Source organism: Phaseolus vulgaris, chromosome 2 (assembly GCF_000499845.2).
Source record: "Phaseolus vulgaris cultivar G19833 chromosome 2, P. vulgaris v2.0, whole genome shotgun sequence".
Classification (NCBI taxonomy): Eukaryota; Viridiplantae; Streptophyta; class Magnoliopsida; order Fabales; family Fabaceae; genus Phaseolus; species Phaseolus vulgaris.
In genome coordinates this window covers 30,882,287-30,896,079 of record NC_023758.2, presented here as the reverse complement: position 1 = coordinate 30,896,079, position 13,793 = coordinate 30,882,287, and the positions used below count along the sequence as shown (strand labels likewise).

Here is a 13,793-nt window from a genome sequence, read left to right as displayed (position 1 = left end):
GATTATAATCAGAAAAAAAATTAGAATTTGGTGCATATATATTAGAGAACACTCTACAAAATGAATCATTTAATACATACCGGTAAAAAATATATTTATATTCTATCACTTTAAATGTTTTATATCGAAATTGCTTATCTTTTATCTAGAAGAATGTATTTACTGATTTAGTGACTAATAGTTAGTAATACTTACATTCCAACCGAAACATGAAACATGGCTCTTGACTTTGGATTGGCAAGGACATTAATTTTTATAAAACATTATCCAATCTTGCAATTAATGTATATTGGGTGGTGTAGATTTGGACATTGCATGGAGTATTAGGTAAAAAAAGTTATAAAAAGGAATCTGAAAAAAATTAATTGATTATAATAGAAGCAATGGGGATCGACATCAAAAACCACCAAGTGAATGAAGGGGTTGACTTGAACGTTGAAGAGGACCTTTTTCGGGTTTTATATTAGACCAAGTCTAACTTCTACTGGTACCCTAAAGTTGGGCGGCCACAAAATACACGTTTTCATTTTTCACTAATTTCTAACCACTCATCTTCTCAAACACCTGCATACAAAATACCAAATACAACTTATAAATCTATCCTCTATTATGGGTTCCACTTATAAATTACACATTATTTATTTAAATAATTAGAGTGGAGTTAAATAAGTTTAGTGTAAACTATACAACTCTCCTACATTTTTAATAAAAATATATTAAAAATAAAATATTATACCAAGCAAGTTAACTTTTTATGTAGAATAACAACAATTAAATTGGTATTAAAAAACTTCATGCAAACAATGTCATTTTTTAATACTATATCGACGGTAGTTTACTAGTTAAACTAAAGTAGTCTCTTATAAGTTAATGTATACTTTGCTATTAAAATGCATAATGGTTGAGTATACTTAGCATATGACAATAAAGGATACGTCTATTTATGTTTAAAAATATTGGAAAATAGAGAATGATTTTTTTTTTAAATAGTTCTAAGTTGCTTTTTTCTCCTACCATCAATATAGTTTCACATCATTCAAGAGTCGAGATCAAAGACAATTTATATACTTATTCATCCATCAATTCATCGACGTCTTTTAAGGACAAAATTGTGACAGAGATCAAAAATTCTAAAGCGGACAATATCTCAAATGCAATGATTAATTCTAACGATACTATCTCAATAGACTTGAGGTCGAAACATTGACGACGTCCTCCAACCCATTACGTGACGAAGCTCAAAAACTCAAAAGATAACAATATTTTTCGATGTGATAATTGATCCTATCAATCTTAATGAACTTGGGGATGAGTTTACAACCTTTCACTACAATTATTTTTAAAGATAAAATAGTTTTGAATAAAAACTTATTTTTTTCCTTCTACTTTTAGCACTTGTAGCAGGAATGAATCTTGAGTTGGACTGTGAAACAGACGTGGGACAGAGAGAAAAAAATTGTTAAAGATGGTAGCAATAGCCGTCCCATATTTTTGTTTGCAGTTGAGATTCTTCTTCTTTGTGTCTAAGTACAACATTCGAACTGTATTCATTGGTTGGGTGCCCACAAAAATCACGTTGTAATTGTCTTATCCTTGTCTTCTATTACTTACTACTACTTTAATTAACCTTTTCTTTCTTTTGGTCAAATCTCAGTCTATATTATTATATATTATTATTATTATTAAATGGAATGCATAGTTTACTCAGGTTCGCTAAGCCGGCAAAGAACACACCATTTCAGTTGAAATCAATTTTCCGGCGGCTTTTTTTTCAACCACTGTACACCACTTTTCTTTTCAAAGCTTATTAATTCTCCAATCAGGTAATAATATAATTAACCACTCACCATTTGGTTTTCAAAAATTAACCTAATCTTATAAGTCGTAATAAAGTTAGTAATTTCAAACAAATAATTTCGACACTAATAAAAGAGTATAACTCGCAGAAATTTTTTAAGATATTTTTATAAAATAGGATAATTTTATTGATTAATTATAAAAAAATTAATAAGATTGGTAAGTCTTGTAAGTGATATAATTTCTGTGTAATTAGTATTTAATTGAAGTATTGTACTGTCACGATTTTAGTATTAATTAAAATTTAATTATACTTTTAAATTATATCAAGATGACACAATTTATTGATAATTTATTGATTTTTTTTAATAATTAATATATAAATTATTTTAATTATTTAAAAAAAACAATATTCCACATGTCTCACTGCTAGATCTGTGAAGAGGGAAAATATTGCACAATTTTTTTCCTGTTATATATTTATTCTTCAAATAATTTATTAAGAATACAACTAATATCTTTTAAATTATATCTTTTTTTTTTACTCGTGAATATTAGCGCTTTAGAGAAAAAAATGTCAACTATATAGAAAAATATTTTAATACAAATTATACTATCTTCAAGTCTTTTTAAAATAATTAAATTAAAAATATTACTTAAATCTTATTGTAGAAGCTAAATATGACAAAACAACATGTTGGAGACCAATTACTTCTGCTTCGCCTTCATAATAAAGGGATATAAATTTAAAATTTATATTTGTTCTTATTAAATATTAGTGAAAGGTTTTTAAGAAAATAAAATAAATAAGAATGAAATTAGATTATGTCAAGAAAGAGAAATATTTTAATCCAATATGAGAGAATAAAAAAATATTTATTATTATAATAGGCCAATATCAGTACAAATATTAACATCTTATATATTATGAATAAAGTTGATGTTAATTATTCAGCATATATTAAATTTTAAAAAATATGTTTAATTATTAGATATTTTTTATAATTTATATTTTTATAAATAAAATATTTATTAAATAATAAATTGTATCAATTACATTTAGTATAAAAAATATATAAAATAATAGATAATAAATTAAAAATCAAGATCAAGAATTATGTATGATTTTAGTTAAATGTATAACTTTATAACTTTTAAGTTTCTTATTTATTTAATTTTAATTTCAATTATTTAACTATTGAAATAATTAATTTCATTTCTAAAAGTTATAAAAAAATATTTAATATATATAGTATATATACTATTATAAGAAAAAAAAATATAAAATGTACCTAATTATAGTGATTGTTATTTTTTTTGTCAAAAGCGGTTTAGCAAGTTCGAAATTTGGTTGCTACGGTCATCGTCACCGCTATTTCGTTTTCGCACTAAACGCAATGGATAACACCGTCTTGCCATTCTTTCGTTCGCATTTTTCCTCCGAGATAGCTGTATCCATTGATAATGCTGAAAAAAAATATCACATAGCTTCCGAATATAGAAATTCATAAGTCAAAAAATATACTTCTGCATGTCCACATCCGGAACATAGTTAACTATTCCAAATATGTATATCCGAAATTCAACACCCAATTCCGTATATGTACATCCGGAATACAAAACTCAATTCCAGATAATGATATCCGTAACGCATTTGTCTGTAAGGACATAATGGGATTTTAAAAATTTTGTCAGGTGCAGAAAACAATTAATTGGGTGTAGGAAGTAATTGACGCGCTCAAAAAGTTAACTAATATTGTCTAAATGCTTATTAGGACTTGTCAAATCCGACCTATTTTATCATTCCTAATTACATCTTATTAATGTACGAATAATTATGAATTTATGACAAAATTTGTTATTTCATTAAATAATAATTTTAATTCCAATGAATTAGTTAATTGAATCTTATAAAAAAAATTAAAAAGTAGTACACTTCTTCCTAATGTGTATTTAACTTTCAGGATGAATAGTGAAGACGAAAAAGAAATAATACTTAGAGGAGTTGAGAGTATATAATGAGATGTATTGTGATTCTTATATTGCCCATAATTATGATAGGTTGTCTGTATAATTTTTAGGGGTATTTATGATCTATCCATTCCATTAATTAAGTGTGTCATAAAATAAAATGTAAAATGAATTGTGAAGTGGATGCGATTATTATAAGGTAACGCGTTGACGGATAAAAGAAGGTATTTGGGTTATTTACGGCATGATACAGGTGTGTACCACTATATCATGCCTCTCTTATCTTTTACGTCAACCACTATCCCTCAAATATTACTCTTATCTTATGTTGGCTAAATCGCAACAACCCTTTGTCGGCAAAATCAATAATCCTAATTTATGCTAACTCACTTTCTTCCTATCTAAACTCACTACAAATTCTCATCATTTTTCAATTGGCTTCCAAATTATTACTACATTTTTTTATCACGTGTGAATCCAACACTTTGTTGAAAAAATGACTTCCCAAATTAAAAGAAAAAGTTAAATAAATAAGGAATAAAAGCACACGTAAAGAACCAAACAAAAGATACCTTAACAAATAAGGAGTCGATAACGAAGCATAGGAAGTAAGTGAAATGAATTTTTGGAGTGAGTATGATAACAAGTTGATTGGGCCCTTATTGGGCAAGTTTGTATTTGACTCTTATCCAAGCCACATAGTCTATACCAAAACCATCTGGTAATCGATCATTCGACTAAGCAAAATTAAACAAATTTAAATCAATTGACATCTCGGTCTAACATATTAAATTTGCGATGATGGTGATCATTAACGGTGGAGGAAGCTTAATTCTTTTTTAAAAGTGGAATTATGAGCCTATATGGATTTAGTATGATCTATGATCTTCTTTAATTCTTATAAGATAACATCTGACCTTCTTTTAAACATTATGGACTAAGCCCGATCTTAAAAGATATGTAGGTTTAGGGTTTATGCATAAGGGTTTAGGGTTGTGTTTAGAGATATATGGGAGTATGTTTAATGGATGGAGTTAAAGGTTGTGTTTATGTATAAGGGTTGAACCACTCCTCAAATGGTTCATATTTAATTTATTTTTTTATTGTCGATTTTAAAAAAAGATATGTAGGTTGATTGGAAATTGTGAGAGTAAATTTGGCCTTTAGCCTCATTAGCTTATACCTGAGGCTAGGGGGTTGTAGCATCATGGGCCGAGCCCAATATTGGATATGAATAGGTCATCTACCGTTATTCGTATTTAAGGACATTAATGTCATATCAATACAAATCAAGGGATCTCAATAAATTAGCTTTAATCGCCCAATTAAGACAGAATCATGACTGAAGGCGGAGAGTTACAATTCAGTCTATACATACCAAATTATGCTCTGCAGAAAAGGTCATCTAATACCAACACCAACACAGTAAGTACTCTCAACTCTTTTATACTATAATCATTATATTTTATGCTCTTACTGACTCGAGTGTCGTCAGAGTGTCATCACAGGACGAGCAACTCTATGAAGGTTGAATCACTAAAGCTTGAAGGGAGACCCCTAGGAGCTCATCCAGATTCCGACCGACCTCGAGCCAACGAGAACATTTGGCGCCCACCATGGGGTAGGTAAAACCTTTCCTACCTCCACAATATATATGTAAAATTTTCCTTATTTCACAGGGTAGCACACACACCACCCATAAAGGGACCATTCTACCATAGTTGATATAGTTTGTAACCGTTTGATCACCTTGAGCACAAAAATCAAATCGTAATGGAAAAATATGTCAATAGATTGAATAGAGTAAAACAATTATAAGTTCATCGTCACATATACTATTTATTGATTTGGTGTTCATGCTCTGCAAGATAAATTTACTTGGAAATTTTCTAGATAAAAAGATAATTAAAACTATAAAGAAATATCATTATAAATAACGTAAAATTGAATTAAATTTGTAATATGCATAGTTTGGTATGTATCAAATAAATTAAAATGGGTGCATGTACTTACAACACTCTATAATAAGTTATTATTTTTATTTTATAAATTAGTAATATTGCCTCTTTGTGTTATCATAACATATAATAAAGTGTTTATGTGGGTAATGAAGTTAACTTTTTATAAATGTTAATATACCGGGGAACCTATCTTTTATTTATTTCTAAGATATTGTGTCCTATTGGTATGAGAATATGTTAAGGAATATATGTATGTTCTAGCCAACTCGAGGTCGATGAGCATGGACTCTTAGTGGGATGAGCATGAGTTCCTACTGGTCTCTTTCCCTTCAAGCTTTAGTGATTCAACCTTCGGAAAATGAGGGAGACTCCTCCTCACGCTCAAATCAGTAAGGTCACAAAATATAATATAATGAGTATAGGATAAAATAGGAGTTGAGACTTATTGATTGAGATCTATTGACTTGTCTTGTACTCCCTCATAACGTTAGATACACAGGTCAGAAAAACAACTCATATATATAGGAAATCGTGCCAGGCCCATAACCTTGCAATTTCTATATAGGAAATCATGTTTGAGTGATTCGGTGTCTGAATTCATTAATTATTTTAAAATATATTTGGTAAGAATTGGGTAAATAAAATTTTGGATCTCAATCAATTAGCTTTAATTGCCCAATTAAGACAAAATCATGACTAAAGGCGAAGATAATCTAATAGACGACACAAGGAGTACTCTCAACTCATATTTTATAATATACTCATTATATTTTATGCTCTTACCGACTTTTACCCCCTGTTTGCTTTTTTGGATGTATTGTTCACAGGCAAAAAAGTAGTGAGGGGATATCAACTATTTGGATCTGTGGTTGTGTGGGGAAGAGAGGGAGATGATATACCTGTGAATAGTAAATATCCTCTCCTCTCGAAATGAAGAGATGTAGAGGGAAAGCCATGTCAATATCCTTTATTTCCAAATTTACCCTCATTTAAATGTGTCACAGTGCTTTATTTGAATGCATTAGTATTTAAAAAAATTTATTGTACAATGTTTAAAATATATATATATATATATATATGTAATATTTAAAATGAAGAAACAAATCATCATAAATTTTAAGAAAATTTTAAGTTTGTTTATTATTTTATAAAATATAAATTATGTAAATAATGATAAATCAATGTAAAAAAAATATAGTTAAATAAAATCTTTCAGTTATATATTAGTTATTAGAGTAAATCAGGTTATACCTATTTTTCAAGTTATAATAAGATATTTTATTAAATGTGGTTGAATTTAGTTTTGTTTAAAGAAAAGAATATATTATATCTAATTAACATTGAAAATATTATCTCGGTTGGATCATGGGCATCACCAATACTAAATATTTTTTATTTATTTTATACTTATTTTTTATTATAATTTTTTATGAAATCCTTTTCTATGGTTAATTAAGTTATATTTTGGTGGCAGTAGTATTTTTTAGATTGCTTGTTTTTTAATATTAAAAAATAATAATTTTCTATTTATATAAAATGTGATTTATTTTCTAATTTTATAGTATATGTTTAATATTTAAAGAAATTATTTGAAGTTATGTTTTTATTTAATTTGTTGTTGTGTTTATATTAATATATTTCTATGTATATTTATTATGTTTATGAGTTATAATTTATTTATTATAATTTTTATGATTTTTTTTCTATTGTTAATTACGTTAATTTTTTTTAGTATTTTTTATTTTTCATTACTATAAAGTTTTTAATATTAAAAAATAATATTTTTTTATATAAGATTTGATTTATTTTTCAATTTTATAGCACATGTTTAATATTTTAAAGAAATTACTTGAAGTTCTATTTTTATTTAATTTGTTAAATACATTTTTTTTCTAATTGTAATTTTTATATTATACATATTTACATTTAACATATATATTTTTTTATAATTTTTAAATCTACGGAATATGGAAAGTTGTTCATTTTTAAATAAAAAAAACTCATTTTATTATTACTTTTTTTAATAGGCTAGGGTAAATCTGTAAAGTAACATTTCACACCTTTAAAAAAAATTATAATTTTTTCATAAAATCACATCACTCACAAATTTTCATAAACTTTATTCACACATTCATCCTAACATACCACAATCCAAACACATTCACTTTCTTCACACTTTCCTCACACATCCACTCTCTCAAATCCCCACACATCCCCTTCCTAATCCAAACAAAGTCTTAGTATTAGAATGTCGTCGTAAAAGAAGTCTCTCATTCCTAAAAAGTTGAATCACAAGAATTTGAAATGAGATTACTAAAAATTTATTTAGATTTCGAACTAAAGTGAGTGACAGAGACACACAAACCAAAAGAATTTAAAACGTTAAAGACTTTGAAACAGATTGAAAACAGGTGTAGGGAACATCCAATCTAGTAAAAACAAAAGTCCTTAACAAAATTTGAAATATTCATTTCATTATATTTTTTCATCACATTACTCGTCTGAATTTGAAGTTTTGTCTTTCTGAACTTGTAAAGAGAAAAAGGTGAATTTAAATATTGTGTACATCGAAATACCTGACTAATCTAAAGATGTTTGGAATGGTACACGTAGCTGAAAGAGTGAGTAGAGTCAAACACAAAGTTCACCCTTAATTAAAACGCGCATCCCACACTGCTCATCAAACGTCTTATCCCCCGTAAAGTCAATTACCATTCAAAACAATTTCTCACGCCTTTCCTTTCCCATTGTTTTTTCCGCGGATTCTCAATTCCCATAGAATCATTGTTTTAAGTCTGTGCTCCAAGATCTTTATGTTTACTCATAAAAAAAAATTATTAAATAAAAATTAATTTTAAAAATAAAAAATAATTAATTATTATATTTATTAAATTAAAATTCTTAGATCTTTATTTTATTAAAAAATTATTAAATAAAATTAATTTTAAAAATAAAAAATAATTAATTATTATATTAATTATTATTTTTTTATTTTTTAAATTAATTTATATTATTGATAAATAATTTATAAATTGATATCTAATTAGTTATTAAAGTTTTTATTATCAAATTTAAAATATAAATAATTGATAATTAAAATCTTAATAATTAATTAGATATTAATTTAAAAATTACTTATCAAAATTAATTTAAAAATAATAAATTTTTTTTAATTTTTAAATAATTTTGAATTGAATCATTATAATAATTAATTATTTCTAATCTCTAAATATAATTACTATTTAGTAATCTACCTACCTGCCAAGGTGATTAAAAAGTGGCATTCCTCTGATGCGGATTTCTCACGTTGTTCATGTTCCTCTTCACTCGCATCAGACGATGTGAGTTCTTTGGCTCTGTAGACGTCACCCTTCCAGTTGGTGCCAGCCAACACAAACAACATGCTGTTCCCACAAGAGGCTTTCAAATCAGCAGCTAAATTATTTTTTAGAAAATATTTTAACTTTTTTAACACGTCTTTTAAATAAAGATAAAAGTAATTTATTTATTATTTAGATACAGGAAATTAAAATTGAAATATTATTAATATTTGAAATTCTGCTATATTTTGTTATACATGAATAAAATAACTACAAAAGTAATTGCCATGGAATAGAATGTCAAATGGATAGTTACTCCAGTTAACTGGAATTAAATAACCATTTAATTCATGCATTTGTTGGCTTTTATTTAACTTGTGTGACTACCTCCAGTGTAACCTCATATGGTTTTATATTAAATTCATGAAGTGGCAAATAGCATGAAGGGAGTTTTAGGATTTGACTCATCTGAACCCATCAGAAAAGATTGAGTTTTGATTTTTTTTTTTTACTGTTTCTTTTTGCAACTCCATATGTTTTTCTCTCATATCCATAAATTTTTGTATTTCAAAAAATATCCTTTTGTAATATTTCAGATTACATAATTCAAAAGTTTTTTTCCAAATTTGTAATTAGTTATTGATTACATAATTCAGAAGTTTTTTTTAAAAGGATGATTAGTTTCGGATTACATAATCCATACGTCTTTTTTAATATGAGATTAGCTTCCAGATTATGTAATCTATAAGCCTTTTTCAAATGCGTATCTGAATTACATATAATCTGAAAGCTACTCTCAAATCCAAATTTTTGGATTATATACCATTTTTAAAAAATATATTCAGGATTACATAATCCGTAAGTTATTTCTAAATTTAAGAGTAACTTCTATATTGTATGATCCAGAATAAGGGAGTGGTGTAAAATGGATAAAAAGATATTTTCTTATTTTGTATGGGGTGACAGAAGAACATGTGGAGGTGCAGGAAGAAAATCCTGTTTTTTCTTTGGTGTTTCTTCTTGGACCTTAACAAATTTCTCTCTACACCCCCATCTTTTTGAAAAAGTTGTTTTAAATGACTTCCAAATTTCAGTCTGAAATGTTTTTTAAACATACTTTTCATAATACATTCTATTGAATTATCAGATTTACCATTTTAGAAGTTCTGAAAAAGACTAATTTAAATAATTAATTTTCTTTTCGGATTTTCTATTCCACGAACACATTTTACTAACATCTTATATTTTATAATCACTCAAAACTGTTAAGAGTAATTTAGATATTTTAAAAAATAAGAGTTTCAGGAAAAAAATATAAGGTGCAGAAAGAAACACCTTTGTATTTTATGGGTGTTGAACCTACCTTCAAAAAACGGACAGTTTGACTCAGATCTTAAAAGTTGAGATTTTGGGGTCTTTTATCTTTAAAACTTGTGTGAACTAAATTATGTTTATATTTGAGTAAGATATATTTTATCATAAAAAATTGAGTATGACATGTTTAAATATGCGGCATTAGATTTCTCTTCATAACCAAGTAATATTATTTTTATTTTTTACTTATAAAGAAACCATCAAGAGTACTCCAAACTTTTATTTATATTTATTGGTTAAATTACTCTATAAGTTCTTCAACCATGTATTAATTCTTAATTATATTTATGATTTTTCTAAATTACATTTTATTCTTTTGATTTTGAATTGAGTATTTGTGTATAATTGTCAAGTATGAATTTGCTATAACGTTGTTATGAGTTGTAAAATTTAGAGAAACTTCTGAAAGACTACTAGAGTTAGTGAATCTCTATAACTAAGAATATAGATAGAAGAGCCCGTTGAAAAGGTCAAATTGAAAACAATAAAAAAATAAAGAATATTGTTATCGAGATGCAAGAAAACTCGATAAAAAACAGCAAACTTAACCATACCACATTCATAAACAAATAAGATATCTGTGGTTACTTTTTTAAAATTAATTAAACAAAAAAACAGTCCAAATAAACTAATAAAAAAATAGTTTTAACAATATTAAATCTTTTAAATAATTTGAAAATGCACACACTACTTTAAACTTTTTTTTATATTTCTTTTAAAACATATTAAAAAATTATCAAAAACAGTTTTGAATATAAAACTTTTTTTAATTTTATTTTTTGAAATATATCTCTATTTCTTCCATTTTCACGGAGGATTCTAATTTAATTTTTGAAAATTTGGGATTTTATCACCGGTTTTTCTTTATTCGATCTTTTCTCACTTTATCTCTTTTCTTTCTCAAATCTCTTAATTCAATAACATAACTCTCATGCTCTCTCTGTCTCTTATACATATGGATACACATAAATCTATATTTTATTTAAATAAATATAAATATACATATAATAATAGTAAAAATAAAAAATGTGAATGCATACGAGAAAGCATGTGTTTCCGCTAGTGTTAATAAGTTAAATTTATTTACTAATGAAAATATATGCGTGGAATATTATGTTAATAAATTAAATCTAATCTCTACTAGCAAAAATATATGCATTTACATATTTATATATATGATTTTATTTTATTTATAAATTATTGATTAAAAATAGAAAAAAAAAACAATTTAAAAATATATGACTATAATTTTATAAAAATAGTATTATATGTAGCCGCTATTTTAAAAGAGAACTTATTTAATAGTTTTAAAATAAATTATTTGATTATTTATTTTATTAAATAAATAAATAAAATTTATTTATCAAAGAATAAATTTTTCAATTAAAATATAATATCAAAAGAACTTACCAAAATGGTGTATTTTTTATATAATGATAGAAATATTAACTTTAGTTTTATATATTTATTTAAATAATATATATTGTTTGTAATATTTAATTTATATTATTTATAATTTGAATGAAAATACGATAATAAAAAAGTATGCATTTTATCCTTACCTGAGGAAAAAGAGTGTAACTGTATTGTAAAATTAGTAAAAGGGTACAATGTTATTTTTAGTGCACAAGTAATTTATATTTTCTAAATTTTTTTCTTCAATGTTAGATGTGTAAGGTAATTATAAAACTTGAGATGTTGAAATTTGAAAGATATTATTAAGAATAAAGTATATACTTCCATAAAAAATTTAAACACAAATAAATATAGTTTGCAATGACAATTTAAAAATTGAATCTGATTTTTGATATGGTTGTTAAAAGTGAAATTATAAATTGGTAATTCCTGAGGTCATATGGAATTTGACATTGAACCTTATGGCTTGAAATGAAGTAGCAATGGAATGAATACTCTATGGTCCCTGTTCTGCAAAACTATAAAATTTAGATGAATATCATAGAGGGTATCCAAGAAATCTTACGTGGCAAATTGTGATTGGGTAGAAGAGGTATTCCATGATATGTTTGTAGATATGTGATCTGAGTTGGTGAGGAAGGAAATGAAAGAAAGAATTGGAAAGAGAAGAGTGGGGCAAGGGAAGAAGCAATTAGTGGACACAAATCATTCTCCAAATCCAAACCAATAGAAATTGAAATAGAGATCTCATGTGATATTTAGATAAGAACCCTCTTCTCAATTAACCTATATATACTTCTCCTCTAGGCTACCACTACAGCAACCACCATTCATAACCCTTCTCTCCACTTTCACTTTCAAACCTTTTCATTATTTTCCAATGGCTGCTTCAACAATGGCTCTCTCTTCATCATCATTGGCTGGCCAAGCAATCAAGCTTTCCCCCTCCACCCCTGACCTTTCCACTGGAAGGATTTCCATGAGGAAAACAGCTTCTAAGTCTGTTTCCTCTGGAAGCCCATGGTACGGCCCAGACCGTGTCAAGTATTTGGGCCCATTTTCCGGTGAGGCACCATCTTACCTCACTGGTGAATTCCCAGGTGATTATGGTTGGGACACTGCTGGGCTTTCTGCTGACCCTGAGACTTTTGCTAAAAACCGTGAACTTGAAGTCATCCACTCCAGATGGGCTATGTTGGGAGCTTTGGGCTGTGTTTTCCCCGAACTCTTGTCCCGTAACGGTGTGAAGTTTGGCGAGGCTGTGTGGTTTAAGGCTGGATCTCAGATATTCAGTGAGGGTGGACTTGACTACTTGGGCAACCCAAGCCTGGTCCATGCACAGAGCATTCTTGCTATCTGGGCCACCCAAGTTCTCTTAATGGGTGCCGTTGAGGGTTACCGTATTGCCGGTGGGCCTCTTGGTGAGGTGACTGACCCAATCTACCCAGGTGGAAGCTTCGACCCATTGGGCCTTGCTGATGACCCAGAAGCTTTTGCTGAGTTGAAGGTGAAAGAGCTCAAAAACGGTAGATTAGCCATGTTCTCCATGTTTGGTTTCTTTGTTCAAGCCATTGTCACCGGAAAGGGACCTTTGGAAAACCTTGCAGACCACCTTGCTGACCCAGTCAACAACAATGCCTGGGCATATGCCACAAACTTTGTCCCCGGAAAGTGAGAAAACTGTGAATTTCAAGTTTTTATGTAATGAAATATATGAATGAGTTATGCCTTTTTGGTACCTTTTGATCATTTTTCAGTTTTGTTTTCTCTCTGCACTTTTTTATTCTGCAAGCCAATTAATAATCACCAAATGCATACTAATCATTGAAGCGTCCCCACAACATTTACCAAATTAATAACATAGGAAACAAATAGCAAATTTTCTTAGTTCATACTAATGTTCCTATGACAATTCAGCCATGATAGTCATTGTTGTGAGAAACAATGCCAAAGG

At 27.6% G+C, this 13,793-nt stretch overlaps 1 protein-coding gene across 1 annotated transcript; it reads left to right on the top strand.

Annotated features, from left to right (window-relative positions):
• The first annotated feature begins 12,597 nt into the window (after positions 1 to 12,597).
• On the top strand, positions 12,598 to 13,588 carry LOC137811402 (chlorophyll a-b binding protein, chloroplastic). Its single transcript, XM_068613133.1, has one exon. It carries the CDS (start codon positions 12,720 to 12,722, stop codon positions 13,512 to 13,514), a length of 795 nt encoding a protein of 264 aa, XP_068469234.1. The 5' UTR covers positions 12,598 to 12,719; the 3' UTR covers positions 13,515 to 13,588.
• Positions 13,589 to 13,793: the final 205 nt, after the last annotated feature.

Bases quoted from the DNA above. Each gene is read 5' to 3' on its own strand.
- LOC137811402 (XM_068613133.1), top strand. From the start codon at position 12,720: ATGGCTGCTTCAACAATGGCTCTCTCTTCATCATCATTGGCTGGCCAA.